The sequence below is a fragment of the Marmota flaviventris genome, chromosome 19, assembly GCF_047511675.1.
Source record: "Marmota flaviventris isolate mMarFla1 chromosome 19, mMarFla1.hap1, whole genome shotgun sequence".
In the NCBI taxonomy this organism is placed as follows: domain Eukaryota; kingdom Metazoa; phylum Chordata; class Mammalia; order Rodentia; family Sciuridae; genus Marmota; species Marmota flaviventris.
In genome coordinates, this window is record NC_092516.1 from 11,659,631 (window position 1) to 11,687,293 (window position 27,663).

Sequence of the window (27,663 nt, forward strand, 5' to 3'; positions counted from 1 at the left end):
AAGGCGGGCTGCCCGCTCTGGCCGGCAGACTGCTCCAACGAAGTCCCTGGCCCACTTTACGGTCTCATCACGTCAGCGGGCAGATTGTCCACCCTGTGAACTGGCCTTCTGGGGACTTCATCATTTTGGCCAGTGGACTGATGGAGTTCTGGGTGCATCGTCCTCCCGAGACGCTGTGGTCACAAGTGGTCCCTGCTTCACGCTCAGCCTGGTCCTCCCGGACCCAGCACCACAGTGGACTCACCCCTCTGGTCCGTGCTCAGGTCTCCTGCCTCCAGGGGAGCCACCAGGGTCACCAGCACTGGCCACAGGTTCCGTTCCTACAAGGTCAAGGGAGTTCTGTCACACAGTGGGGTCCCCCACAGGGTCCTTATGCCAGCTTTGACACTCGGTGCAATGTGACCTTGACCTCTGAGCACCTGTCCCCCTGATCTGGCTCCTGCTGCCGTGGGGGCGTGCTCTCTCTGCACCCCTCCGGGTTCACCCAGGACCCTTTCATTCCTCAATGTTCCCTGAGCACCTGCCGAGCCCCGGGGTTGGAGGAACAGCACTGAGCAGGTCAAGTGGCCTCCGGTTTCCCCAGTGCCTTTGCTCAAGCAGTTCCTTGTACCTGGAATGTCCTTTTCTGAACAACTTGAGCCCAACCTCAGGTGCCACCTCCCCAGGAAGGACCTCTGCCCCGCTCTCCAGGAGGGGCCAGTAACCAAAGCAGGCTGCTGGGGTTTGGGGCCTGTTTGTCACACAGCACTGACCCGGCAGAAACGGACTGATACAAATGGGCAGATTCTATCTTGAAGCTCCTGGGCGGTGACACTGTGTACCAACAGGGGTCTGAGGAGGGCGGGCCTGTGCTGAGCAGCTGTCACCAGACAGGTGCCCAGGGAGGGCACGTAGCGCTTTGTGGTTAAAAGCTTATTCCTCGGAGTCCCGTCGCCTGGGCTCACGTCCCAGCCCTGCCACGGATAAGCCGTGGGTGTCACATTGGACCAGGTCCTCAACTCCTGGACTCAGCGTCCTCCTCTGAGAGACAGAGGCTTCGCCAGCTTCAGAGGGGCACTGTGCTCCTCCTCGGAGCTGACTTCAGCGAGCTGTCACCAGCTGCTGCTTGGCACTCGGGGGTGGCCTGGCAGGGCTGGCTTTGCCTGGGGACCTCACTGCTGGCCAGCAGGCTCGTCTCTGGTGGGTCCGGAGCCCAGGCACCTCAGACCTCGCTCGGCCCGTGAGGCAGCTCTGAGCATGGACCCTCGGGTCTGAACACGCCCCGGTTCTCCTCTGTGGCCTTGAGCGAATGGCATAAAGCTCTCTGCCTCCGTGTCCTCCTCTGTGAGATGGCAGCGGGGACCGCACGTGCCTGGCGGGGCCGTTATGAGAAAGGGGCGAGGTGGCCCATGATGACGGAGGTGCCAGGTGCAGCCTCGGGCTCTGCCTGGGGCAGAGGTGACCCCCTGCAGAGCCATCTGCTTCCAGGCCTGGGCCCACACCTACTGTGCGCCAGCGGGACCCTCGGAGCCCTCCCTGGGGTGGCAGGAACCAGGACGGAGTCCCCAAAGCCCAGCTCTACCTCCTTGGGCTCCGCCTGCTTGCGGTCTGGCTGCCTCCAGGAGGGCCACCAGGGCCCCCTTCCTCCGCAGAAGCTCCTGGTAGGTGCCCATCTCCGCAATGGCCCCCTCGGCCAGCACCACGATGCAGTCGGCCTGGGGCAGCACGTGGTGCGTGTGGGTCACGAGGATCCGCGTCTGGGCAGGGAAGGGGGGGTCACACTCCTGGGCTCGGCCAGTCTTTGGAAGTCCAAGCGGGAGGGGGGGCACCCCCAGGCTCACAGCGGGGCGCACGCCCTTCTCCTGTCCTGCCCTCTTTCTGGGAGACATCCAAGGAGAGACGCGGAGGGGCCTCCCGCCATCTGGGGACACTGGGCTCATTGGAAACTGGCCCAGGACCGGGCACAGCGGGGAGATGCTCAGCTACAAACGGGGAGTTGCCATAGCAACCAGGTGGGGATCCCCAGGAGACCATCATGTGCTGAGAATACCCTAAGTGACGTTGCTCAGCAGGGAGGTCCACGGTGGAGCCTTGGCTTCCCCAAGGCTGATGGCTGGCTGGCCAGGAGCGGTGATGGCCCACCGCTGCCCAGTGTCACCAGAAAGGGCTGGATCACACATCACAAGCCAGGAAGCAGTGCCCCGACCAGAATTCAAAGTGCGGCTTTCTACGGGATGCCTGTCACTTCTGCGCCATCGCGACGCCGCGAGATCTCGAGTAGTTTAACCAGAGATGCTCACACTGAGGGCCGCTGGGCTCAGCAGCTCACAGATCCTTCTCCAAACCGAGCGTGTCTCAAGCCCTAAAGCAAGTCCCAACGACACCCCCAACTTTAAATACGCTCAGGTATCTGATCAGTTCGTCACGGAAGGGAACCGCGAGTCAACTGCAAAAGATTGAACAACGACGCACTTTTGAAGGACCAGTGGGCCATGGGCGAAATCAGAGGGGAGTTAAAAAATTCCTAAGATCAAACGGAAACGCGACATCTCAGAACCTGAGGGACACAGAGAGGGCAGGTGTCAGGGGAAGGTCACAGCTCCGAGCGCCTGCTCTAAAAAATCAGAGAGACCTCCAATAAACAACCCAGTGGCGGGGTTCAAGGTCTTCGAAAACCAAGAACAGACCCAGCGTAAAACCAGTAAAAATAACAAGGGTCAGAGCTGGAACTGACCACACAGAGGCTTAAAAGTGCAATACAGGGGCGGGGGCTGGGCTCAGGGGCAGAGCGCTTGCCTCGCACGTGGGATGCTCAGCACCACGGAAAAATGAATAAAGAAAATAAAGATATTGTGTCCAGGTATAACTAAAAAAATATTTAAAAAGAGAGCAATACAAATGATCAACGGAACAATGATTTGGTTCTTTGAAGAGATAAGGAAGGTTGATAAACCCTTAACCAAACTGACAGAGAGAGAATCAGAGATGTCAAGGGAGTATCACAAGATATCACGAAACCCAAAGGATCACCAGGTTGTAGTTTGAGAACTTATATTTCCGATAGATTGGGAAATCTGCACAAAAACTTGATGAATTTCTAGACACACAACCTACTAAGACTGAATCAAGAGAATATTTAAAAAACCCTAAAGAGATCAATAACAATAAGATTAAAGCCCTAATGGGAAGTCTCCAACAAGGAAAAGCCCAGCCACAGACGGACTCACTGTTGAGTTTTACTAGATCTTTAAAGAATTGACAGCAAAGCTCCTCAAACTATTCCATGAAATAGGAAAGGAGGAGAGCACTTCCAAACCCATTCTAGAAAGCCAGCCATCACCCTGATAACCACACCAGGTAAGGACACAACAAAAAAAGAAAATCCTAGACCATCATCCTTGATGAACCTAGATGCAAAATTCTCAATAAAAACCTGCAACCAAATCCAACAGCACATTGAAAAGATCAGATGCCATGATCAAAGTTGGTTCCATTCCAGGAATTCAAGGATGGCTCAACCTCTGAAATCAATAAGCATGATAGAGTACTTTTAAAAAGCATACGATGATCTCAATAGGTGCAGGAAAAGGCTCTAAACAAAATTCAACATCCCTTTATGAATAAAAGCCCTGAAAATCCAGGTGCAGTGGTGCACCCCGTGATCCCAGTGACTCCGGAGGCAGGAGGTTCACAAGTTGGAGGCCAGCCTTGGCAAGTTAGGAAAGCCACTATGGAGACAGTATGGACATTCCTCCAAAGCACTAAAACTAGAACTACCATGTGATTCAGCTTTATTTCCTCAGCACAGACCCAAAGGAAATAAAGTCAGCAGAATAAAGTGAGACACAGTTAGCCAAGTGATGAAATAGCCTAGGGGCCCATCAACAGATGAACGGATAAAGAAAATGTGGTTTGTACACACAGTGGAGTGATATTCAAGTCATAAAGAAGAATGAAATCCTGTCATTTGCAGGAAAATTAATGGAACTAGAGATCGTCGTGTTCAGTGAAAAATAAGCCAGACAGGAAGACAAGTATTAAGTGGATTCTGGGGGCGTGGGAGAGATGAAAGTAGGAAGGAGACCATCAGAGGAGAAGAAGGGGACCAGGAGGAGGAGGAAGGATGGTAATGGGGGATGGATATGTTTAAAGTATGCTGTTTGCACCTACAAATATCTTGCAATGAAGCCCGTTATTCTGTATAATTAAAATGCACTAATAAAAGAGTGCTGTCATAAACCACTGAGATTGGGGGGGGGGGATTCTTTGTTACGTAGCACTGTCACAACAAAAGCTGACCAATACAAAGAGGAAAATTAGACCCAAGGAGCGGGTGGTAGACAGATCTGGGTTAGGACTGAATTCTAAGGGCTTCTGCTCTTGCCCTGTTGATTCTGACATGTGTTCCCAAACTCACTGTCCCCTGGAGAAGCCCGCCAGGCCCGATGACCTGGGTGAAGACGTGCTGGCCGACATGGGCATCCAGGGCTGCCAGGGGGTCGTCCAGCAGGTACACGGCAGCCTTTCTGTACACGGCCCGGGCCAGGCTCAGCCGCTGCTTCTGGCCCCCGGAGAGATTCATGCCCTGTGGCCAGAGAGGAACAGGGACCCAAGTCTGCACCGGCTGGGCGGTGCTGGGACGCGTGGACGGTGTGGGTTGGCCAGGGTAGGGCGCAACCCCCGGGTCCTCAGGGTGGCCTTCCCCAGCCTACTGCTGGATCCGTCTACACTCGCTGCTTGTCTCTGCCTGGCTCACGGCTCCACTCAGCCGGCTTCCTCCACGACATCACCTTTGTGGTCCCTCCCCTGATGTCCCTGATGCTCCATCCAGCAACGGCTTCTGGTTCTTATTTCTTTCCATTCAGCCAACATCTACCACGCGGCTGCTCTATGGCCAGCTATGGTCTAGGGCCTGAGGACTCAGCCAGGGACAAGGCCCTGCTCTCCTGGCCTTTCATTGTAAAAAGGGTGGGGTGAGGGACAGAGAGAATCCAAAGCCCAGACAAGGGACCTGCATGGCGTGTGGGGAGCGTGGAATGAGAGCTGGGATGCGCACACGGCCGTTCAGCAGAGGGGTGAGCCCCCCGTGGCCCCAGGGGGAGAGCTTCCCCGCAAAGGGAGGCAGGTGCAAAGGCCCTGAGGTGGGAGCGTGCCTCGGGTGTTCAGGAAACATAGCAGAGACCCCGCGACTGGACAGAAGCAGGAAAGGGGGTGGGTATGAGGGGAGATGGGCAGAGATACAGGTGGGGACAGATGGCAAGAGGCCTTGTCAGGGACGGTCGGGACTTGGGCTTTGCCTTGAGGGAAACGGGGGGCCAGGTGGGTTCTGTGCGGAGCCAGGAGTGGTCTAGCTGCTGTGGCGGGCCTGGTCAAAGGGGCCATCGGGGGGCTCCTGCAGCAGGCAGGGGAGGGCTGGTGGTGGACGGAGCCACGGTGCATGGGTCTGGGTGCGGGATACAGGAGGAGGAGGCTCTAGGCCACCAGACATTCGGCCCAGGGTGTGACACAGCTGGACAGACGTGCCCCCTCCTGTTTGAAGCACTTCCGGGTCTCCCTTCCAGGGGCCTCCCTCTGGCCACTCTCGGGCCTGGCCCTGCTCTCCTTGGCCTCCCTGGGCAGCTCCCCTCCGCCCCTGGACTTGGAGTGTCCCGTATTGTTTTGGAGCACTCCGGTCGTACATGACGGGGATCCGCCGTCCACAGTCCCCCGCTCGCCCCGGCCCTGGAATTTGACTTCCGAGGGGTCCCTGACCCGGTGTCTGGTCTAGTTGTCCGAAAGCCCCGGCCACTAACCCACTGACCCCCGCCATGGCCTCGGCCTCTCCCTGGCCTGTTTCCAGTCACGGATTCGTTAATGACCGCGAGCACCCACTGCACCCTTGACCGCCCGCTTCCTGTGCCCTCTGCCCCTCAGCACTTTGCCCACGGGCCAGGGCGGCCGAGGTCCCTCCCCCGATGGCCCTGTGCCAAGAAGGCGGGCCCCACCTGCTCTCCGATGCGGGTGTGGACACCCGCCGGGAAGCTGTCCACGTCCGGCCGCAGGGCGCAGGCCTCCAGCACCGTGTCCAGCCAGGGCAGGTCCAGCGGCCGCCTGAAGCACACGTTCTCCACCACGGAGCTGTTCTGGACCCAGGCCTCCTGGGGCACGTACGCCACAGGGCCCTGCGACACAGCCAGTTTGGGTGACCGAGGTGGGAGCCCTTCCAGGGGGGGGGAGCCGGCCCTGAGGGGGAGGGGGGACGCAGAGCCGATGCCAATCAGCTCGGCTGGGAGCGGGGGCGTGGGAGGACGTGGGCACGGGGGGCTCAGGATGGGCATCTTAGCAGCCGGGGCGGCCTCACCTTGATGCTCACGGACCCCTCCACCGTTGACAGCTCCCCGAGGAGGGCAGACAGCAAGGAGGACTTCCCTGACCCCACGGGACCCACGACAGCCAGGAGACACCCCTGGGGCACGGTGAGGCTGATCCTGGCCACGAGGAGGGACAGCATGCAGTTCTCCGGGTCTGTGCAGGATGAGTGGCCCCCGACACCGCGCCTCTCCCACCAGCCCACCCGCCCGCCACTCCCTGCGGCGCCCTCCGGCCCCAGGCTGGACGCCACACGCTTCCCAAGCAGGACTCACAGCTGCCCCTGCACCCTCTCCCCCTAAGTGTGAAGGCTCCCCCCGGGCGGGGCCATCAGTACCTGTGCAGGCAGGGAGGCCCTTCCCGGGACCAGGCGAAGGTGCCGTTGTGGATGGCCACGCAGTCCTTCCCGGCAGCTGCAGGACACAAAGCCAGTTATTGCAGGGTCACTCTGCCCCGAGGCCACCAGCCATTGCCCAGGAGACAGCAGGATACCCCCAGAGAGCCAGCCCCTGCCACTCACCAGCTTACGGTGACCCCACAGGAAGCCACCCGGCCTGCCCTCTATTTGTATGAGTGGAGAGTTACTGAAACGCGCCACGCCCACTCCTTCCTGCTAAGGTGGCAGTGACCACGTGGCCCAGGAGCCCGAATTAGGTACAATCAAGTCCTTTGCAGAAAAAGAAGAGTTTTACATGATTCATCACCTGACCCCAGGGCTGTGGCACGGGAGGGGGGCAGTGTCGATTTTACGACTGGAGCCCTGGGGACCTGAGTTCTTCAGTCCCTTAGAGACTCATGGGCACCCGTAAACTTGACCGTCTCCAGGGAGGATGCCCGATCCAACGGAGAACCCCCACTTAAATGTGAACTCCCAATAGTGGTTTTTTCTCCTTAGCATACATATGCCCCAAATATTGCATGGGACATGATCATAATGAAAGGTTTATTAGAGAATAAATTGCAGATTCAGAGTGAACTGGGCATCCCGGGTGTGGGCCTGGGAGTCTGGGATCCCGCTTGTCATCTGAGGAGTGGGGCTTCCCCTCCTCCTTCCCCTTCCGTAAGACTTGGCGAGGGTCATCCGGAGGCTCAGGGGAGCTCGGGTCTACACCGGGCACTTTGAATGGTGCTTGCACACGGAAGTGCCCGTCCAGTCTAGCTGCGGGTGTTTGTATTCGTCTCACTCTGGCATAGCTTTGAGAGAGGGCGGCTCTGGCCCCAAGCAGGTGACCAGCTGGGTCAAACTCATGACTAAAGTAACACCCAGGGGTCTGTGGTTGGTGGCCCTTCAGTGGGGGTGACATCACAGTCATGAGAGACCCCAGCCTATCGACGGAGCAGTCCTAATGCCCAGGGGCTGCCATCTCCTGCAGCCCCCGGGACGATGTGGGCAGAGGGCATTCGAGTCCAGGAGGGGAGGAGGTGCTGCCCAGGGCCACACAGCTGGGGCGGACAGCCCAGGACTTGAACCCAGGACTTGGGTCTGAACTGCTGAGTCACACCCACAGGGTCGAGCAAAGCTGTGTGCAGCCGAAGGTGTGTCAGGGCCCTGGGTGTTGCTGTTTCTGGGTTTTTTGTAACAATCACTAATGACTAAGTGCTCTGGGCTCAGGCTGGGTGCCAGGCCCTGGGCTATGGGCCGAACCTGAGCCCGTGGACCCTCACCCCGAGCCCAGGGAGCAGGTTCCTGCAGATGGGGGCACCAAGGCCCCAAGAGGTTGACAGCTAGTCAGGGCCACCTGGCTGGTCAGTGCTGCAGCCAGGATTTGGACCTGGCCGTCCACTGCCATGGGCTTAGCATCCAAATGAGCAGGTTGACCAGATGCCCGAGCCACAACATAACCTGGTGACAGGTCCCACCTCACCCCAGCAGGAGTTGACGTCACTATGACCTACAAGAGGTGGTGAGAATGCCCAGGGCAGAACAGAGAAGCTAACTAGTAATAGTAACTAGGTAACTAGCGCTTGGTGAGTCTCATACTATGATGGTGCCTGTAACTCATTTTCTAGCTGGGCAAACATGTCACTGTGTCACAGGGTGCCGTGGCACATGCTGGTAGTCCCAGCAGCTCGGGAGGCTGAGGCAGGAGGATCTCAGGTTCAAAGCCAGCCTCAGCAAAAGTGAGGCCCTAAGCAACTCAGTGAGACCCTGTCTCTAAATAAAATACAAAACAGGGCTGGGGATGTGGATCAGTGGTCGAGTGCCCCTGAGTTCAATCCCTGGTACCCCCGCCCCCCAACAAATGTCGCTGTTTCTCTTCCTGGACTGTGAATGAGGACAAGGACCTGGGCCCAGTGTTCAGTGCTGTGCACCTGGAACAGCACCCCACGGGGGCTCCAGGGGTCACCCTGCGCACCCAGCAGGACAGTCCCCCGTGATGCCTGACTTCCACATGGTGAGAGGCCTGTCCCTGCCACCCCCTGCCGCAGCCCGGCCATCTCCCCAGGTGGGGGCGCTCTTCCTGTCCATGTCCCCCATCCCCCCGTGCCCTCCTGCTGAGCTTGGCCCTCACCCAGGCTGGCGGCCTTCACGTCCTCCACACTGGGGTCAACTTCCTCCAAGCTCAGGAAGGCAGCCAGACGGTTGAAGGACACCCAGGCCTGTGGAAACCAGGGCCCCGGGTCACCCAGCCAGAAGAGCAGGAGCCCAGCTTCTGGGGCAGGTGCCCAGGACGCGTGACTACGGTGTCCTGTCTACCGAGCCCCGCGGGTTTGCAAGGCGTTAGAACGAAGCCTCTGTGCACATGTGGAGGTGGGGACCGTGATGGCAGTGGGGACCTCTCCCACCTCCTGGCTCCTAAGTAGCAAAACTGCAACAATCAAGTGCCGGAAAAGGTGGTGGCTTTTCCCACAGCCTCAAGGCAAGATGAAAGATCATGTCGGACTCTGTCCACCGGGGGGCACCCTCTCAGCTCCCAACCACAAACCCACCTCTGGGGACCGGGAGGCAGCCCTGGAAATGCAGCAGCTCCGACGGGCAAGTGCCCAGGGATGCTCAGGACAGAGCGGGCAGCGAGTAAAGCTCTGGATGAAAGGGGACCGGGCAGGGACTCCTGCACCAGGGCTTGCTGCGCCCTTGGAGGACCTGTGCTGCGGTCCCCGTCACCCTCTGGACCCTTTCCGATGGCTCCCTGCTACCCTCTGCTCCATGTCACGCCTCCTCTCCCTCCCTCTCCTCCTCTGCCTGCAGGGGTGGCCGGCACGGGGCCCTCCCCGCTGGCCCCACCTGGACAAGTAAATGGACGGAGAAGGGCAGGAAGGCCTGGGCTTTGTTGAGGATGCCCAGTACGGTCAGGGTCACGAAGGCCTTCTCCGCGTCCATGGCGTTCTCCTCGGCCACCAGAGTGTGCACCGCAAACACCACCAGGGCAACCTGGAGGGGCACCCGGCGCTGACCGTGAGACGACGGCCGAGCGTGGCCGGGAAGATGCCCCGCTGCGCGGCCTCCAGGGTCAGCGTGGGGTCCCCACCCGGGCACGCCCTCCCCCAGCCCAGGCTCTGCAGGGAAACCGGCGGCGTCACCAGAAACGTGGACACTTGGAAGGACACCAGGGACACGGAGAAGAGAAGGGTGGACGTCCTCAGGGCACCCAGCTCCTGGCCCCGGATGCGCAGGATCCTCTCCAGGAAGGCCTCCTCCCAGCCGTGGGCCTTGATGGTCCCCATGGTCCTGAGGACGGAGCTGGTGAGCCGCGCCCGGGAGTCCTTCTGGCGCATCTGCTCCTCCTGTGACCCGCGGGAAGCAGAGAAGGGCGAGAAGATCAGTGGCCACCTTAGAAGGCAGAATCCCAGGGGACAGCAAAGGTCAGAGGGCGAGGGAACAACTGGGGACTCAGCAAGGGACGGGGTGGCTGCCGCTGTCCAGGTCGGAGACTGGGGGCTGGAGAGCCCACCGTGGAAGGGGTCATGCTCTGGATGGGTGCCCAGGTCCGAGTCGGGGCACAGTCGTGCCAGGGCAAGGGCAAGTCAGGCCTGCAGGACCCCCCCCCCCCAGTCTCTGGTGCCAGCGGGGGCCCAGGACCCGTGAGCACCCCCCACCTCCTGATTGGCACGTCCCTGCTCCCAGAGCCAAACCTGGTAGTGGCCCTTCTTCTTAGTGATGAAGAAATTCAGAGGGAGGAGGCCCAGGAAGACAGCGATGGCCGTGAGGGCTGAGGGTCCTAGAAGCTGGGGACAGAGCAGGTGGGGGGCACGAGACCCCCGGGGATGTGGTCAGACGTGGGTCCTCACACAGGCAGATGTCAGGGTGGGGGGCTCACGGGGGTCCACGGAGGAGACGCCTGAGGAACATGGGGTCCTTCTGCCAGGGTGGGAGCTGTCCACCTGGGGTGGGCGGGGTTAGATTCCAGGTGAGTCACCCATGTCACCAGGGGGGGCACTGGGCACTGGGTGGACAGTTCCCTTCATTTATAAGGCATTGGCGCCACCCAGTGGCTCAGTGGAGAAGTGTCTAGAAGGCACAGGCCCGCACCCAGCTGGAAAGACCCTAAGGAAACAACTGGTATCGCCTAACTGTGGCACCCCGAGCCCAGCCCTCCTTAACCTGCACCGCGTGGTGACCCTCTGATGATTGGGACGGTCTTCTAAGGGCTGGGTGATGCACTCCTCAGGGAGGGCACCTGCAGGGCTCTCAGTCCCTGGTTTTTATCACGGTCACCGTCTCCTTGTTCGACCTCCTTGAATTTCTCCACATTTCCTCCCTCCCTCCCTCCCCCTCTTTATTCTGAATAGAAACATCCAGTGTTTCTATCCTGCACGTCAGGTACTGCCTGAAAGCCTCTGTGTCCTTGATGAGCACCTGCTGTATGCAAGGCCTTGAAATACAGAGAAAGGTCCTTCCCCGTGGGCACTGCCAAAATAATGATGTGCACGGGCACCAGAGGGCATGCAGGAGGATCTGCCCCTCGTGCTCGATCAGCATGCCACCCACGGACCCACCCAGGGCCTGTCGTCACTGGCACAGGGGCTTTTGTGTCTCCCAGGAGCTCTGCAGGAAGTTCTAAATGGCATTTACAGTTTAAATCGTTGTGAAACTTGAAGACTGTTTCATGACATGTGACAATGATGTGGAGTTCAAGTCGCAGTGTCCATAAAGGGAGTTCTGTATGGTGCGGGGGATTGAACCCAGGGGTGCTCTGCCTCTGAGCCTCATCCCCAGCCCTTTTGAACATTTTATTTTGAGTCAGGGTCTCACTGAGTTGCTTAGGGCCTCGCTAAGTTGCTGAGGCTGGCTTTGAACCCGTGATCCTCCTGCCTCAGCCTCCTGAGTTGTTGGGGGTACAGGCGTGGGCTGCCGTGCCCAGCCATCACACCCAGGGGTTCAGCATCGTCCGAGGTTGCTTTTGCATCCTGAAGACAGAACTGAAGAGTCGAGAGAGCGACCTGCGGCCCCCTAAGCGTAAAATGGCCACCGTCCGGTCCTTTATAGATAAGCTTGTGAGCCCCACATCCACCCTGGAGCAGGACAGCTAAGCGCTAGATGGTCCCAGGAGCTCTTTAGTTATCAGGGACACTAGCAAAATCCACAGAGCCGCTGTGGGCCTCTGTCCTGTTCTTCACGGGCACGGGTTGGACACCCGAATCTGAAATCAAAATGCTCCAAGATCCAGCACTCTCAGGAGGCTGCAATGGGAGCGTCCACACTGACCTCGAGGGTCACAGTCAAAACACAGGCAGACTGAAAACATTGTATGGGACACCGTCAGGCCACGTGGGTGAGGCGCGTTTGAAACATAAGCGGGTTTGCTGTTTAGACCTGGGCCCTCCCCACGAGATCTCAGGAGGCGTCACGCAGATATTCCAACATCGCAAAGTCCTGCCACCCTCACCGCCTCGGGCCAGGCATTCCACACGAAGGCTGCTCACCCTGCAGAGCCAGTGAACCCCAGCGGCCCTAGGACAGGGCGCTATTCCTGATTGCCATCTCTTTTTAGATGGGGAAAGGGGCCCATGACCAGGGTAAAGGTTTCCAGTCAGTAAGTGGTCAGGGCAGGACTTGAACCCAGGAGCTACTGAGAGAGTTTGATTTTAATCAAAAGAACAACTGAACTTGGTGGCGCACGCCTGTCATCCCAGTGGCTCGGGAGGCTGAGGCAGGAGGATCTCGAAAGCCAGCCTCAGCAAAAGCGAGGCCCTAAGCAACTCAGCGAGACCCTGTCTCTAAATAAAATACAGATAGGGCTGGGGATGGGGCTCAGTGGCCCTGAGTTCCACCCCTGGTACCAAAATAAAATAAATAAATAAAATAAAAAAGAGTCCTCTCTCTTTTCTCTGTCTCATTACTTTTTCTCTTTTTTTTTTTTCTTTCTTTTTTTTTGGGGGGGGGGTCCGTTGGTTGCTCAGGTAACAATCTCTTTCCCGTAAAAGGGTCTTTTACTATCGTTTTGCTGTGTGCCGGGGTCTGAACCCCCCAGCAGTACTGATACCTTGTGCCCCATCTGCCTCCTGGTGACCCCAAGACCCTCCCTGAGAAGCCTCAATGCCATCGGCAGAGACTCCACCTTGCAAGAGGGGAAACCGAGTCCCAGAGGGGCCGAGCCCCGCGCGTCCCTAGGGCTTCTCCCTCTCCCAAGCCCCGCCCCTCCGCCCCGCACCTGCCACAGGTAGGCGAAGCAGAGGCAGATCCAGAGCAGCAGCAGCCAGGAGCTGTTGAGGTAGAGGACGCTCTCCGTGAGCCGCGGCACGTCCACAGACAGCAGGTTGACCACGTCCCCCACGGCGCTGGCCTTTCTGGCGCTGCTGGACAGGGCCAGGACCTGGGCCGGAGGGACAGAGGGGCTGAGGAGGGGAGGAGCCTGTGAAGTCCCCTGTGCCCACCTCCCGGGGCTGTCCTGGGCATCCAGGCGGAGTCCCTAGAGCTCTGGCGCAGCAGAAATCCACAGCCCCGATAAATACACCAGCCTCAGCAAGGTCACGGAGGTCATGTGCCAAGTGCCAACCCGGCCCTGGGCTCAGCCGTGCCCCATGCAATCCCAAACGCCCAGACAGAGCCCTCTCCGGCTTTGAATCCCCAGGGAAAATATCCCCAGTAAAACTGGGACCCTCGAGATGCGTCCTGACTGCAGAACTGCTAAAGGGTGAAAAGAGACAGCCATCCCGGGTCAGGGAGCCGCACACTTATTACCCCACTGGGCAGCCAAGGGGACCGAGGCCCCGAGGGGTTGAACAACTTGCTCAAAGTTGGGGGGGCTGGTAAATGCTGAGCTGGGATTGGAAACCAGGACCAGAAAGGCGTGATGTGGGCCAGGTGTGATGTGGAACCACACCCCCACGATTCCACGGCCTCGGACCCCGATCCTGTTTCCCCTGACCCGGGGGTCACAGTGGACCCCTTCTGGCCTGTTGGATGTTGGACTCTACCTGCGATCCTCTCTCTGCTGGTGTGTGAGGGTGAGAGTGAGCTGGGCCGGGGATGCAGCTCTACAAGGGACAGCCACCTGTGCCCCTCCCTGAGCAGCCGACCGGCACCAGGGACTGGAGTTCCAAAGGGAAGGACACCCAAGCCTTTCACAATGGGTTCAAGGGCAGCGAGGGGCAGCCCGAGGGGCAGCGGAAGTCCGGCTCATTCATCCAGGGATCAAAGGGCTTCCTCTTTAGCTCAGGAAACAGGTGAACTCGGGAGACTTGAGAGGCCACACCCAACTCCGATGCTGAGTGGGACAGGAGCCTGCACAGAGCAGGCTGGCCGGGCAGCATGCCAGGGCCATCCAGGACAGTGCCTTGTCCCCTCTCCCGCGGGTGGCAGCTCAGGGGCTGGGAACACCCTCATTCAGTTGCTGCAGACCCCCCCGGAGCCAGGATCCGTGGCAGCTTGGTGGGCCTGGCCCCCAGGGTCCCCTGAGGGAGCACAGTCACTGCCCAGCTCTGGCTGCCCAGGGGGTGGTCACAGTCGTCACAGAACCTCCAGGCCATGGCACTGGACAGTGGCCCAGAAGTCACTCCACCCTAAGCAGTGCTGCCTGGTGACAGGGGACAGTCCACCACAGCCAGAGGCTGTCATGAGCAGGAGTGGACACTCCCAGAGGAAGAGGAGGTGGATACAGTGACAGTCACCACCCTGCTCAGGAAACTCGGGATAGAGGGACGTCCAAGGTCAGGGCTGTGTGTGTGTGTGTGTGTGTGTGTGTGCATGTGTGTGCGTGCAAACTTGGGGATCCTCCTGTCTCAGCCTCCAAAGTCACTGGGCTCACAGGCACGGGTCCCTGGGCCTGGCTTAACGTCAGAGGGCTCATGAGTGTCTACACCAGGTTTGGAAACCAGGACCACTAAGGCACGACCCAGCTTCGGCAGGACATTGAGCTGACCCGGCAGTAGGAATCCCAAGCGCCAAAGCCCCAAGGTGGGAGCACACCGGGCAGGTTTGAGGACCTGAGAGGAGAGCAGCATGGCAGGAGGAGGGGGAGCGTGGGAGGAGGAGGAGCTGTGGGACGGGATGAGCTTGGAGGGGTCTCAGGGTCAGATCACACGGGGCCTGACTAGAAGAACCAAGGAGATGAGAGTGCAGGGAGTGAAGACTCAGTGAGTGAAGACTCTGTTCTCAGCCCTGAGGGTATCATCGAGAGCCCAGGGACACCGTCCCCTCCAGCCTGGACGGGAGGGCGTGAGTGCCCCGGGGCTCACCTTCCGGTACACCAGGCCGGTGATGGCGGTGCGCAGCCTCATCTGCAGCACCTTCACCCTGTACATGAAGTGCTGCTCGAACAGCGTCTGCAGGCAGGCTGCGAGGAACATCAGGGTGGCCAGGAGCGGCCCCTTCCAGGCGGGGGCCTCGGGGCTGTCCATGAACTCCAGGAACAGGCTGGGGGAGGGGGAGGGCAGCGGATGAGGCCAGCACCCCGCAGCTGCCCGCCGAGGCCCAGGGGCGCAGACCCCTCCTGCAGAGGGCCGTCCCCCGCATCCTCGCTCCTTCCCATGAGGCCTGGGGCTCCTCCTGCAGAGCTGAGATCCCCCACCAGGAGGCAGCGCCCCCCAAAGAGGGCATTGATGTCAACCAGGGCCAACAGGGTCCTCATCCCATCTGCCTAGTGTCCCCCGGGACCCCCAAGGCGGGGCCACGCAAGGACACAGTGGGTGAGGAGTGGCCTTGGGAGAAGCCCATCCCGCCGCCGTCTTCACCTTGGGCTTCAGCCTCCAGACGGAGGGACGGTGAGTCCAGTGGTCACCCATTTTGTGGTGCTCTGTTACAGGGGACCTAGGGACTCATACTCAGGCCCTGACATCTGGCTGGAGGGGACGCTGCTAGCTCCCAGCCACGGCCTCAGGAGCACATGCCACTTTGTCCCCTCTCCTGGACCCTTCCAAGTGGCCATGGGAACAGGCCCCAGCTAGCCTTCTGCACGTGCAGGAGAGAGAGCGGAAAGTGTCCCTGGTGAGACGGTCCTAGCAGAGCCACCTGCAGGGTTCCAATGGCGCTGGCGGGAGGCACCTGCCTAGCGCACCCAGGGCCCCGGGCTCCGTGCCCAGCCCAAAGGAATGTAAGGAAATGAAACCGGCAGAGCCAGTGTCCAGCCAAACCAGGAGCCGGAGGAGGACACCCGGGTGGACCCCGGCGTAAGAAGGTCCGCCCAGTGGATCCTAGCCGGGATGCCACCATATTGTCACAGCCCAACAAACACATGCCTGTTGGCTCTGCGTCCTCACCTTGGGGTGGTTTATAGCCAGAAGCGAGTGACCCAGGCAGGGGAGGGTCACCCCCTGACCTCAGGGACACTTCTCCTCTTCCCGCCTCCATGCCCCGCCCGGGTGCTGAGCACCACGCGTCCAGGAAGAGGCCGCAGGAGACCGCAGCCCTGGAAGGACGCCGTGGGGCCGCCACCTTAGCCAGACGCCCCACCTACCTGAGGAGCTTGGGGACAGAGAACCTGAAGACGTCACTGATGACCAGGCTGAGGGTCCCCAGCAGGAAGGTGGAACGGAACACCCGGCAGATGGCCCTGAGCAGCGGTCCCCGCGGGCTCCCCTCCTGCTGCAGGAGGGCCTCCTTCTCCGCAGCCTCCGTCTCTGCGGCCTCCGTCTCTGCGGCCTCCGTCTCTGCGGCCTCCTTCTCCGCAGCCTCCGTCTCTGCGGCCTCCGCGCCGCAGCGTCCCTTGCTCTTGGACACCTTGGTGCGCCTTCGGGGAGAGGAGAGGGTGCCGGGTGCTGCCCACAGGCTGAGCCGCCCAGCAGGTGCCGGCCCCCGGGGTTCTGTTCCCCACGACAGGGGGCGGGCGAGACCTGCCGGCTCCGACACCCAGGGGACTCCATCAGGATGGGCAGCGGCGGGAGCGGGAGGGACGGCAGGCAGCCCGTGGCCTTGGGGCCACCGTGGGAGGCACCTGTGGAGCTGACGGGGTGCGGGCACTCCTGCGTCCTCCCAGGAACCCTGCAAGCCTGGTGTCCCCTCTTCTGCACAGACGAGGAAACCGAGGCTCAGAGGGGCCCGTGGACGGGCCCAGGGTGCGAGGCTGGGACCAGAAGGACTCGGGCAGAGGCTGGAACCAGGGGCCCCGCGGCCGAGCTGCATCCCAGCCCCCAGTGTGTTCTGAGACAGGGTCTCCCGAAGCTGCTGAGGCTGGACTTGAACTTGGGGGTCCAAGTGACGGGTGGACTTTGCTGACCGAGAACCGGCCTGAGCCCCGGCCCCAGCCCTCACCTCTGGGCCACGCGGCGGCTCCTCCTCCATTCCTGCTCCAGCCGGGAAACCAGCTCTTCAGAGGAGTTTCCTTGCTCGAGTGACCAGAAGTCCTTTGGTCCCAGTGGCTTCCGGTAGCCCCTCCAGAGCAGCCTGTCCAAGAGGGACACCGAGGCCCGTTTCTCCAGCCGCCCATCCCGGGGGGCCCCAGCCGGCAGCCGTGTGACCCTGGGCATGTCACTGTGGCTCTCTGTACCTCTGTTGGGCCCTGGGTCAGGGAAGGCAGCCGACCTCAGCCCACCTGACATCGGCGGGGCACCCCTCGGTTACGAAGAGGGTCTCACTTATTCTCAGGGGAGCCCGTCCGCTAGATGATCATTGGCCCATTTTACAGATGATGACGGACACAGAGGCTCAGAGGGATGACGAAGTGACTTCACCAAGGGACAGCTGACATCGCTAGGGCAACAGACCCCTCCCCGAGGGTCAGAAGTCCAGGGGCTAAAACGCTCAGAGTGGAGGGGATCTGAACTCCTCCCCCAGCTAAAAATACCTCTCCTCCTCCGCTGGCCCAACCAGCAGCCTCAGGGCCTTTGCATATGCCTGACACACTGCTAAAATCCCGTTTCCTGCCACCCCTCCTCTGGCCGTTTCTTACTCATCGTCTGAGCTTACACCTGACTTCTTAGGAAGGTCCCCCTGGACTTCCCAGCCCCGGTGGATTCCATTCTAACTGCCTGGGGTCTCCTGAGCCTCATTTTAAAAGAAAGTCAGTTGCCACGATGATCTCCATTTTTTACCTAATTATCTACTTAGTGTCCCCTCCTCCAGCAGATGGCAAGTTCCCTGGGCAGGGGCAGTACTGTCCACCTCCCTGTCTTGTGTTCCCGCATTCTGGCAGGGTTCTGTGACCTTGGGGCACGTCCCTAGGTTTCAATTTTCTCACTTTAAAAGTGAGACATGTCCTGCAGATGGCCCGAGGTGACTGAGGTCGGCACATACAGGAGAAATTAAACTCTACGGACGTCTGCGGAGGGAGCCTTGCTTTCTTTTCGGGTCTCTTTGATCTTTCTGATGACACCTGGGAGGTCCTCCGGGTGTCACCTCTCTCTCTAGGACTTGCCAAGTGCCCTTTTAGTCTAAGACACAGTGATCTTGGGCACCCACCGGCCTGACCGGGACGGGGTTAACCCAGCTTGCCGTGCCCTGAGGAGTTTTCTTCCGGAGTTTTCTACAGGGCAGGGGATTTGACTGACTTTCCAAGTCTGGACAGTGACGGTAAGATTCCTTTTTAAAAAGTTCATTGAAGTTTAAAAAAAAAAGTGAGTTTTTAAAAAGCGAGCTCACTGGGGAGGGCGGAGGACACCCCCATGTGGCAAAGAGCAGGAAAAGCCACCCTTAACTAAGTTAAGGAAGCAGCAGCGAGACCCCCGGTGTGTGTGTGTGTGGGGGGGGCTGCCAAGGAAACTTCTGGGCTCTTCCACCAAGTCCACACATCCAGAGGCCCCCGTTCCTTGTTGGTGTGACGACCCTTTTATGTAACACTCTCTACGCACCAGGCCCCACCTAAGGGCCTCGTCAACTTTGTCTTATTCAACCTTCACAGCCCACGAGGGGGATCCTGTCATTCTTCCTGTTTTGTAGGTATGGGGACTGAGGCACAGAGAGGTAAAGTAGCTTGTCTAGGGCCACACAGCCAGAATCCACGTCCATGTGGTTGGGTGCTACTGAGGTCTGACTGCAGTGCGTTCAGGAGGGGGTCTGGTGGGTGGGCACATCCCCCGTGCCGGGGGGGGGTGGCCCTAGAGGAGCAGCCGGGGCCCCTCGGGCAGTAGAGCGTTGGCCTTTTGCATCTTACTCCTGGTGGTCAGCACAGAGTAGGTGCTTATTAAACGCTAGCAGAACGACTAAAGCTGTGCTCAAGCACGAGGCCCTTTCCATTTACAAAGGCAGAGCGGTCCCCAGGTCACAGAGGGCTAATTGGAGACCCCGGGGATCTGTGACATGGCCCCTAAGAGGCAGAGCCAGGATCCGAGTCCAGATCACACCCCAGAAAGTGAAGTGGGCCCAGGTATGTGGGACACTGACCGGAGGCAAGCCCCCGGCGGGAAAGCCGGGCCGGCCCTTGTCAGGCAGCAGCCTGGGTGGCTAGGACCCCCAGCCCCTTCCCGCCACCATGCTTACCCCGAAATCCACCAGAACATGGCTCTGGAGGGGAAGGACGCTCCAGCCTTTGGACATGGATTCTGCAAAAGATGAAAGATGGGGGAGGGGGAGGCCTCAGCGCACACCCAGGGTGGGTAGGTGACCACGGTCAGGAAGACAGGACGGACCGGCCACGCACTCCGCACTCAGAATGCACCCTGAGGGCACTGCCTCCTTGTCACGTGGAGGAGCGTGGTGCTTCCTAGCAGGCAAGGTGAAAATGGACTGAGCTACAGACTGGGAGAGTCCACGCAGTCAGAAATGAGAGCGGCTCAGGAGAACAGCTGTCCACACCAAGACCAAGAAGTTCTCAAAGAAGGACCATGTCCTCAACGATGTCCCTCAGCCAGGGCTGGGAAGAGGGCACTGTCCACTTCACAGAAGAAACACGAATGGTCAAAAAATACATGGAAAAAAATGTTCATCATCTCTAGCAATTAGAGAAATGCAAATCAAAACTACGCTGAGATTTCACCTCACTCCAGTCAGAAGGGCAGCTTTTGAGAATACAAACAACAATCAGCGTTGGCGAGGATGTGGGAGAAAGGCGCACTCATACATTGCTGGTGGGACTGCAAATTGGTGCAGCCAATCTGGAAAGCAGTCTGGAGATTCCTTAGAAAACTTGGAATGGAACCACCACTTGACCCAGCTCTCCCTCTCCTCGGGCTATATCCAAAGGACTTAAAATCAGCACCCTACAGTGATGCAGCCACATCCATGTTTATAGCAGCTCAATTCACAAGAGTCAAACTAGGAACCAACCTAGAGGCCCTTCAACAGATGAATGGATAAAGAAAATGTGGCACATACACACAATGGAATATTGCTTAGCAGTGAAGAAGAGTGAAATTATGGCTTTGCTAGTAAATGGATGGAACTGGAGACTATCATGCTAAGTGAAATAAGCCGATTCCCCCAAAACCAAAGGCCAAATGATTTCTTGGATATGCAGATGCTAATTCACACTAAGGGGGGGCACAGCTAGGAGAGAATACGGGGACTTTGCATTAGGCAGAGGGGAGTGAAGGGAGGGGAGAGGTATGGGGGTAGAAAGGATAATAGGAAGAATCAGACTTTATTACCCTATGTGCATCTGACGGGTGTGATTCTACACCATGTTCAACCAGAAGACTGAGAAGTCATGATCCACCTGTGTGTGACGGGGCAGGTGCCTCCTACTGTCACGTAGAGCTCATTAGAACAAAGTTTTTAACAAAGAGGGCTCTTTCCTGAGATTTCTGTTAGCTGACCCACAAAGTTGCGCAGTCTACCCTCGTCACCAACAAGTCACAAAAGTGCCCATGTCACTCCATGGTGGCCATCCCAACTTGTTATCAATTATTAGGTTTTTCTTTGTTTCCGTCCTGACAGGCACAGAAAAGTCCGACGGCCGTTCTGAACAGCTCACCCGCGTGAGCAGGTGTAGAGCTGGCGGCGGCCCGGCTCTTCCTCAGAAAATTCTCCCCTGATTCCCCAGGTGCCTGCTTCAGTGGCACGCGTCAGGGGGACTCGGGGGCCTGAAAGTCTCCTGCCGAGCACCTCCCCAGGTGTCACCTCCCCCACGTCTGCGCAGTTATGTGACCGCTAACTGCCTGGGGCGGGGACCCTGTCTGCTGCTCACCAGATCCTCAGCACCCGGCAGGAGCCCAGGGCCGGGGACAGCGCTGTGGCCTCCAGACCAAACCCAGCCCACCGCCTGCTTCTGCAAGCCATGCTCTGTGGCCGCCCAGCCGCGTCCCTCGGCCGACACTTCTCCTGTGCTGGCTTCTGCTCCACCGCGGCAGACAGGCTCCCAGAGCCTCAGATGTTTCCAGAGGGAGCTGGCCACAGGGCCACCGCGAGGAGCTGAGCCATCCCCATGTTGCCAGCGAATGAAAGACCCAGACCTAAGCTCTAGTTCCACGCTCTCGGGTCCCCCCGGAGGCTGGGACCCAAAGTGGTGCAGGCAGAAAGGAGGCCCGGAGTTGGGGACCTGGGGACTCACCGGCTGCTGGGCGTCTTTAGGGAAGAAGGGGGGCCAGTCCACCAGGCAGGACAGCACAAACTGTGCCACCACCAGGGACAAGCACAGGTAGGTGGACAGGTGGCCGAGGGGGTCGCTCTGGAAGCCCTGCAGGAGAGAGAGCACAAGTCCCCCTGAGTCTGGGGGACGGAGGACAGTGCCTGAGCCCCCAGGGGTGGAGGCAGAGAGGGGCTCCCAAGAGCGGGGAGGCCGGGGCTGAACAGGGTTCCAGGCCAGGAGCAGCGTCCAGGCAGGGGACAGGGCCAGGGTGTTCCCGAGCCAGGCCCCTGCATTCCTGGTTGTCCCAGTTTGCAAACCCTGATGTGCACATATTCTGTCTGAACAAACGCGGGGCCAGGGCTGTGTCTGGGCTTTGCCCTTAGCTGGTGACGACCGGACACAGAGCTGGGATAAGAAGAAGAAGGGACACTGGGATCTTGGAAGTCTCTCTCTATTCCAGCTTTCCCGCCACACCCAGCCTCCCGGCCGGCTCCCTCTGGTTTCTGGTTGACGGAGAGGGAACGGGCTTAACTGAGCATGCACTCTGTCCCGGGCACACAGACGTCCTTCCTAAGCACAGTCCGCCCACCTGACCCCAGCTGGGTTTACAGCCTCCTGGTGAAACAGCAGCTGAGCTCAAGGGCACACAGATGGTGCCAAATTATGAGCTGTTCTGCTGAGCCACTGCAGGGCTGGACAAGAGACCAATAAGTACAGTCCCCTGGCTACTGCGATGGGGGTGGGAACGCACACAGGGCTCAGGCGGGGACAGTGACAGCTAGACCCACTGGGGGAGTCACCAGGCTTGTCTTCTGCCGACGGGTCTCACTGACAGGCAGACAGGGTCCCACTGGGTGGCTCAGCGCCTCACAGTGGCTGAGGCTGGTTTTGAACTCAAGATCCTCCTGCCTCAGCCTCCAGAGCTGCTGGGATGACAGCGTGCGCCCTGTGCCTGGCTCTCCTGAGATTTTTCTTCTGGCTTTTATTTTATGGTTTTGCAGACAGTAGACAGTTGTCCCCTGGTTTCACGGGGCCCACCTTCCCATGCCGCTGTGCGGTTTTTTCTTTTAACCACTGTTGCTATGACAAAGCTGGGACAGTGAGGAGACCTGACCTTGGGAGAGGCTCACAGTTGGCCTCTGCACTCCTGACCACGTGGCCTGGGGGAGCGCATTCCCTCCTCGGAGCCTCAGTTTCCTGTCTTTGAAGTGGGACTTCGGGACCCTAGACAGAGCGTTCTGGGAAGACTCCAGTGTAGGGGGGGGGACATAAGTGCTCCCTGGTGCCTGTCCGTGGCCACTGCTCCGGCGTGCTGAGGACTCCCGGGTCTCTGTTTCTGTCCTGAGTTCCAGAAGCTGACTGTGGGCCCCACCCTCCATGATTTGGGGGTGCAGGTGGGATTTCCTCATTAGGTAAAAACGTTGCTCTTTAAAAATCTGTCCTAGGGTCAGAGATGTCCCTCCACTTTCTCCTCCTAGGAGCAGGACAGTGTCCACGTGGCTCAAGAAGCGATGGCCGGCCACCTGCTTCCACCTGGCCATCGGCCCCCAGCCCACAGCCTCGGCAGAACACTCTCCAGAGGCAAGTGACTCGCCATGGGTGGGCGGGTTTCCCTCTCAGGGGACCTGGCAGGATCTGGGGGCACTCTGGGTCACCACTGTGGAGGGCGGTTGCTGCTGTTAGTGGGTAGAGGCCAGAGATGCCCATCCACATCCCCAGGACCATCCCCTGTCCCCCCACCAATGGAGAAGGGTCCAGTCCGAAGGTGGGCAGAGCCAGGCTGTGAAGCCCCATCCAGGCTGTGTGTCTCTTTGCAGAGAAATCGCTCCATCAGCTCCTAATACAGAAGCCCCGCTCCCCAGACTGGACAGCTGAGTGAGTGTGCAGAAAGTGAGTGTTGGCACAGATGCACAGGGACGCGGGGAGGCCGAGTGTGTCAGGAGGAGGGGGCACGTGCGTGCGTCACCTAGGGGAGAGCATGCGTGTGCGTCCAGGTCAGGCAGTACTCGTGCGAGCTCCTGTGTCCTGGCGGGAGGCGGGCCTGGGGCACGCAGGTGTGTGCCAGCCGGCAAGAGAGTGTGACGTGTGTGAGACCAGGGGATCTGTGCCATTAAAAAAAAGCACAAGTGACAACGTGCAGGGATCTAGAGATGACTGCGTGAAGTGAAAGGAGCCGGGCTCGAGAGGTCAGGGCCGGGTGGCCTCACCCACAGGTAGAGGAGGAAGAATCGGCTCTTACAGACCAGGGTCCAGCGGGGTGGCCAGAGGCTGAGAGCGGGTGGGAGAGATTCCTCAGCAGGTACAAATATGGCCGAAGAATGCGGCCTGGCGTTCTGCTGCACGGGCCGGGATTGTAATTAACAATGTTGAATATTTCAAAAGAGCCAGGAGAGGAGTCTGAATGTACCCACCCCAAAGAAACGGCCCCTGGAGGAGGTGATGCATATGTTAAGCACCCTAACTATGGATTCTTACATGGTGTACATATGCACCCAAATACCCCGCTGCACCCCGTAAGTGTGTACGATTAGCATGTGCCAGTTAAAAGTCAGAACATGGACGGAGGGTGGTGACTTAGAAGTGAGGGTACGTTTGTGAGTCACTAGTGTTTAAGTGACTGGGGTGTGTGCCTGTGTCTCTCTGTGTTGAGATTCAGCCATGTGTGGAAAGGGCAGGGGAAGGATGAGACCCAAGGCCGCCATATAGGTTTCCCCAGCTGGCCCAGGTCCCCGCTTACCCCTCTGGAGGCCTGCTGGGCAGTGCTTGTAGCTGGCAAGAGGCAGCAAAGCAGCCAGTACCCAAACATCACCCCGGAAGCCCGGACTCCCTTCTTCCTCTCCATGTGAATCAGGAACACCGCGAAGCCCTGGGTGACAAAGTCCAGCTGGGCCCCTTGTGGGGGTGGGAGTGGGGTGGGGTGGGGTGGGAGGGGAGGCGCCTCTCTTCCCCACACTCCCCACCAGGAGCGAGCCAGGTTCCAGCAGAAGAGGTCATTACCGTGGTGGTGAGCCACACTGTAGGGTGAATAAGGAATTCTGGTGCCTGGGGTGTTCCCTGTTGGATTTTCCAAAGCGGGAGGGCCACGTTGAAGGCACACAGGAGCATGAGGGCAAACCCGAGCACCTGGGGAAACAGGTGTAAGTAAGGCTGGGGGTGGAATAGAGGTGGGAGGAGACGTGGGGTGATCCCACATCCTACTGGGCGCTGGTTCTGCAACATCCCGGCTAGGACCCTGAAATAAACCAAGGTCACACGTTACCAGGCTGCTGATGTGTAGGATGCGTGGGTGGGGGGCACTGCAGACCAGCCCTCGAGTGAGTAACACACAACAGGACTTGGGCCAAACCCATGTCCCCCAAATGCAGAAGGAGTTCCAACAATGCACTCTGGGTGTGGAGATACCAAGTGACATGAAAATTATTCGCAGGCTGAAAAAGTTATGCCCTCTCGCCCTTTGTAATCTCTGCTACCAAGTCTATGGGAAACTCTTCAATGGGCTGGGACGTTTCCAGAATATCTGCCCAAGAAAACGAGAGTGTTCGCACGTGCACACACCACAGAGAAGGCCAGGGCAAGGCTCCCGGAGGAGCTACCCAAACCACCCCGCCAGGCTCCTGCCGGGGTCACGGGCTACCTACCATCTGCAGCTGAGTGGGGCCGGCTGTCCATTTATGTAGCCTGTGAGCTAAGAAATTATTTATTGTTTTACACTTTTCAATCATTGGTTACCAAAAAAATAAAAAATGCAAAAGTAGGTAATATGTCATGACTCGAAAATGAGATGAGATTCACATTTCAGGGAATATAAATAAAGTTTTATCGAAACACGCTCATGTCTCTTTCCTCTCTGCTGCGGATGGCTGTTTTGTGCTGCCCACGGGATGAAACAGCACGGCCCTCAAAACCTCTCGGAGGCAACAGTGGACCTTTCAGTTTGCGATGCCCGGATAGAGGGTGGGCAATACAGCCAGAATTTAATGATCTGGCCATGAATGAACTTGAAAGGACATTCCTGTAGCAATGAATGGAAGGTGAATGAATGCAGAGGCCCACACTTGGAATAGCAGCATTTATCTAACACACTATGGTAAACACCTAACAATTTTTAAAAACTGTTCAGGAGGACTGTCAGTGGGGAAGCAAAGAGGAAAGTTAATTGGGCTGGGTGTGGCTCAGGCATAGAGCTGTGTGCTTAGCATGCCTGGGTCCCTGGGTTCCGTCCCCAGCACCCAAGAATCAAATCAAATCAACTGTTCAAGTTTTAAAAAGGTAAAAATCACCATGCGCACCCCAAGTACACATGGCACCAGGAGAAGCCAGGCTCAGATACCTCTGCACTGTGGGGACATGCATGTGTCTGTGTGCGCACGGGGTTTTACAATTACAAAATCTGTTTGGGGGAACTTTGATCCACCAAGTGTACCTCTGTTGCCTTTCTAGTATTGATCTGTTTGGTCAGTGGGCTCCCTTTCGTCACTACCCCGTGTGCTCCCTGGTAGGTGTGTTCATTTTGGGGTCCCTGCCAGGTTCCCGGGCCCTCCCCTCCATCATCTGGTTTACGGCTCCCAGTGGTGGAAACTACCATTTTCACTTTGAAGAGCGGGGACATCCGGAGGTAGCCCCTGCCGTGGCGGTGGATGTGGAGGAGGTAGATGGGGCCGAGGACCCAGAGGTACATAGGGGGCAGCCAGACCCCCGCTGTTCTCAGGAAGCACAGGCTCAGGGGGCTGTGGGCCGCAGGCTCCGGCTCTGTCTGGTTCCAGACCTGAAGAACACCAGGCGGACCCTCAGGATGGTACAACCCGGGGACCCAGTCTCACCTGCCTGCAGGTCCAGCATTTGGGCCCCTAACATTTACATTAGGATGTTCCACGCCCTCTTTGGGATGCTTCTCACTTCTCAACTCTTCCCGTCCTCAGACCAGCCCTACGGGTAGCTGTAATCACCACAGTGATTTGGCAGAGGAGGACGCTGAGGCCCAGAGAGGTTGAGTCACGTGGCTGACCATACCCACTGGGAAGTTGGTGGTGCTCGAATCTGAAGCTAGGGAATTGTGTCCTGGAGTCAAGGACAAGTGCGCTCCATAATAAGTGCTAGGCACAGGTGCCACCTCTTCTAGGATCTCCAGATGGTAGATGCTACTGTCCCCATTTACAGATGAGTAGAGGAGGAGGCACCCAGAGGGGAGCCGTCTCCTTAAGGCCCACACAGGTAGGAAGTACAGGGCTGACCTCCACTCAGGTGCTGCCCTGGAAGCTTGTTCCATGGGACGTCTTTATCTCTGGGGTTCATCTCCATCTTTCTGCTGGCCCTTTCTAACTGGAGAATTTCGAATACAAAGTTTGGAGGACATGGTCCCTTCAGGGCCACTCACCCCCGCCCCCCTCACTTATCTCTACTCTGACTGCCCTGAACTCAGCCTCTCTGGGCCTCATCTCCTAACGATGGGTCAATAGCAGCGAAGCTCGGATGGCGATGAGGGCTGGGGGCAGGCGCTCAGTTAACTTTGCGTGTCTTTATTGCCCGTCTACCAAGCCCTGAGAGCCTAGGGCTGGCGACCACCACCCCCCCCCCGCCCTCCCGCCCTTCCCAAGAACTCCGCTCTGGAGAGAGCTGAGGGCCCCATGGCCGAGGGGCCCAGGGAGGCAGGGGGTCTTGCAGACGGGATAGGGCTCTCTGCGGTGGGAAGGGCTTGGGGAGGGTCCCCTAGCTTCATGCAAGTAGAGCTCACAGCCCCCAGTCGCTGGGAGATCCGGAGGCCCCTTAGTCCGCTGTCACCTGGATTGTAACAGGACAGCAGATCTCTTCGCTTCCTGGGGCCAAGAATTTGGCGGGAGTGGGGGGCAGGGGAGTATTTCCCTTCCTAGTATCGCAGCCCGAGAGAGATCTGGGGCCAAACCCAGCCCGGGAAAGGAGAGCGGGGCTGGGTGCGCACTCACCCCCAGCCCTGCGCACGGCTCGCCAGGCGCGGCCATCGGGCGCCCTCCGTCCGTCCCTCCGTCGGTCCGAGCGTGGGTCTGCCTGTCTGTCTATCCCTGGGCAGCCTCCTCCACTGCGCTCGGGCAGGCCAGGGGCGGGGCCGGTCGGGATCGGAGGCCAAGGGCAAGGTCCAGCCGCGCCGCCACGCTGGGACGACTAGGGTGAAAGGAGGCGCGGCGGTGGGGACGCGCAGGGAGGCCCGGGGACCCCACTAGGGGATGGCATCCAGGGATCCCTGAAAAGTGCAGGGACACCCCCATGCTCGTTGCCCGCCCTCTGCAACAAGTTTGTCCCAAACGCTTTGGAACCAGGAATTCCGGGTGTTTATCCCGATGAAAGAACCAACGGTGCGCACGTGTTTGTAGCAGGAGTCTTGGCAGCGGCCACGGACCAACAACCTGGATGGACATCGTCTATATGCAGGGCGCTGCGAAGAGTTTAAGAAGATTCTCAATAAAGAGTTTAGCACAAGCTGGGCAGATGGCCGCAGGACTGGGACCCCAGCCATTATGGAGGCTGAGGCAGGAGGCTTGAGAGT

General features: G+C 58.8%; 1 protein-coding gene across 1 annotated transcript in view; it reads right to left on the reverse strand.

Annotated features, from left to right (window-relative positions):
• The window catches only part of Abcc6 (ATP binding cassette subfamily C member 6), a 40,137-nt gene extending 13,013 nt beyond the window's left edge, over nucleotides 1-27,124 (reverse strand). Inside the window, 20 exon segments of the mRNA XM_071605493.1 lie at nucleotides 245-320; nucleotides 1,562-1,736; nucleotides 4,397-4,564; nucleotides 5,964-6,140; nucleotides 6,320-6,446; nucleotides 6,665-6,740; nucleotides 8,841-8,928; nucleotides 9,554-9,700; nucleotides 9,850-10,053; nucleotides 10,402-10,494; nucleotides 12,921-13,082; nucleotides 14,947-15,124; nucleotides 16,164-16,309; nucleotides 16,906-17,089; nucleotides 19,121-19,182; nucleotides 21,129-21,254; nucleotides 23,884-24,012; nucleotides 24,144-24,269; nucleotides 25,729-25,911; nucleotides 27,086-27,124. Coding sequence (XP_071461594.1) covers nucleotides 245-320; nucleotides 1,562-1,736; nucleotides 4,397-4,564; nucleotides 5,964-6,140; nucleotides 6,320-6,446; nucleotides 6,665-6,740; nucleotides 8,841-8,928; nucleotides 9,554-9,700; nucleotides 9,850-10,053; nucleotides 10,402-10,494; nucleotides 12,921-13,082; nucleotides 14,947-15,124; nucleotides 16,164-16,309; nucleotides 16,906-17,089; nucleotides 19,121-19,182; nucleotides 21,129-21,254; nucleotides 23,884-24,012; nucleotides 24,144-24,269; nucleotides 25,729-25,911; nucleotides 27,086-27,121 — 2,663 coding nt within the window. The 5' untranslated portion in view covers nucleotides 27,122-27,124.
• Between the last annotated feature and the right edge of the window lie 539 nt (nucleotides 27,125-27,663).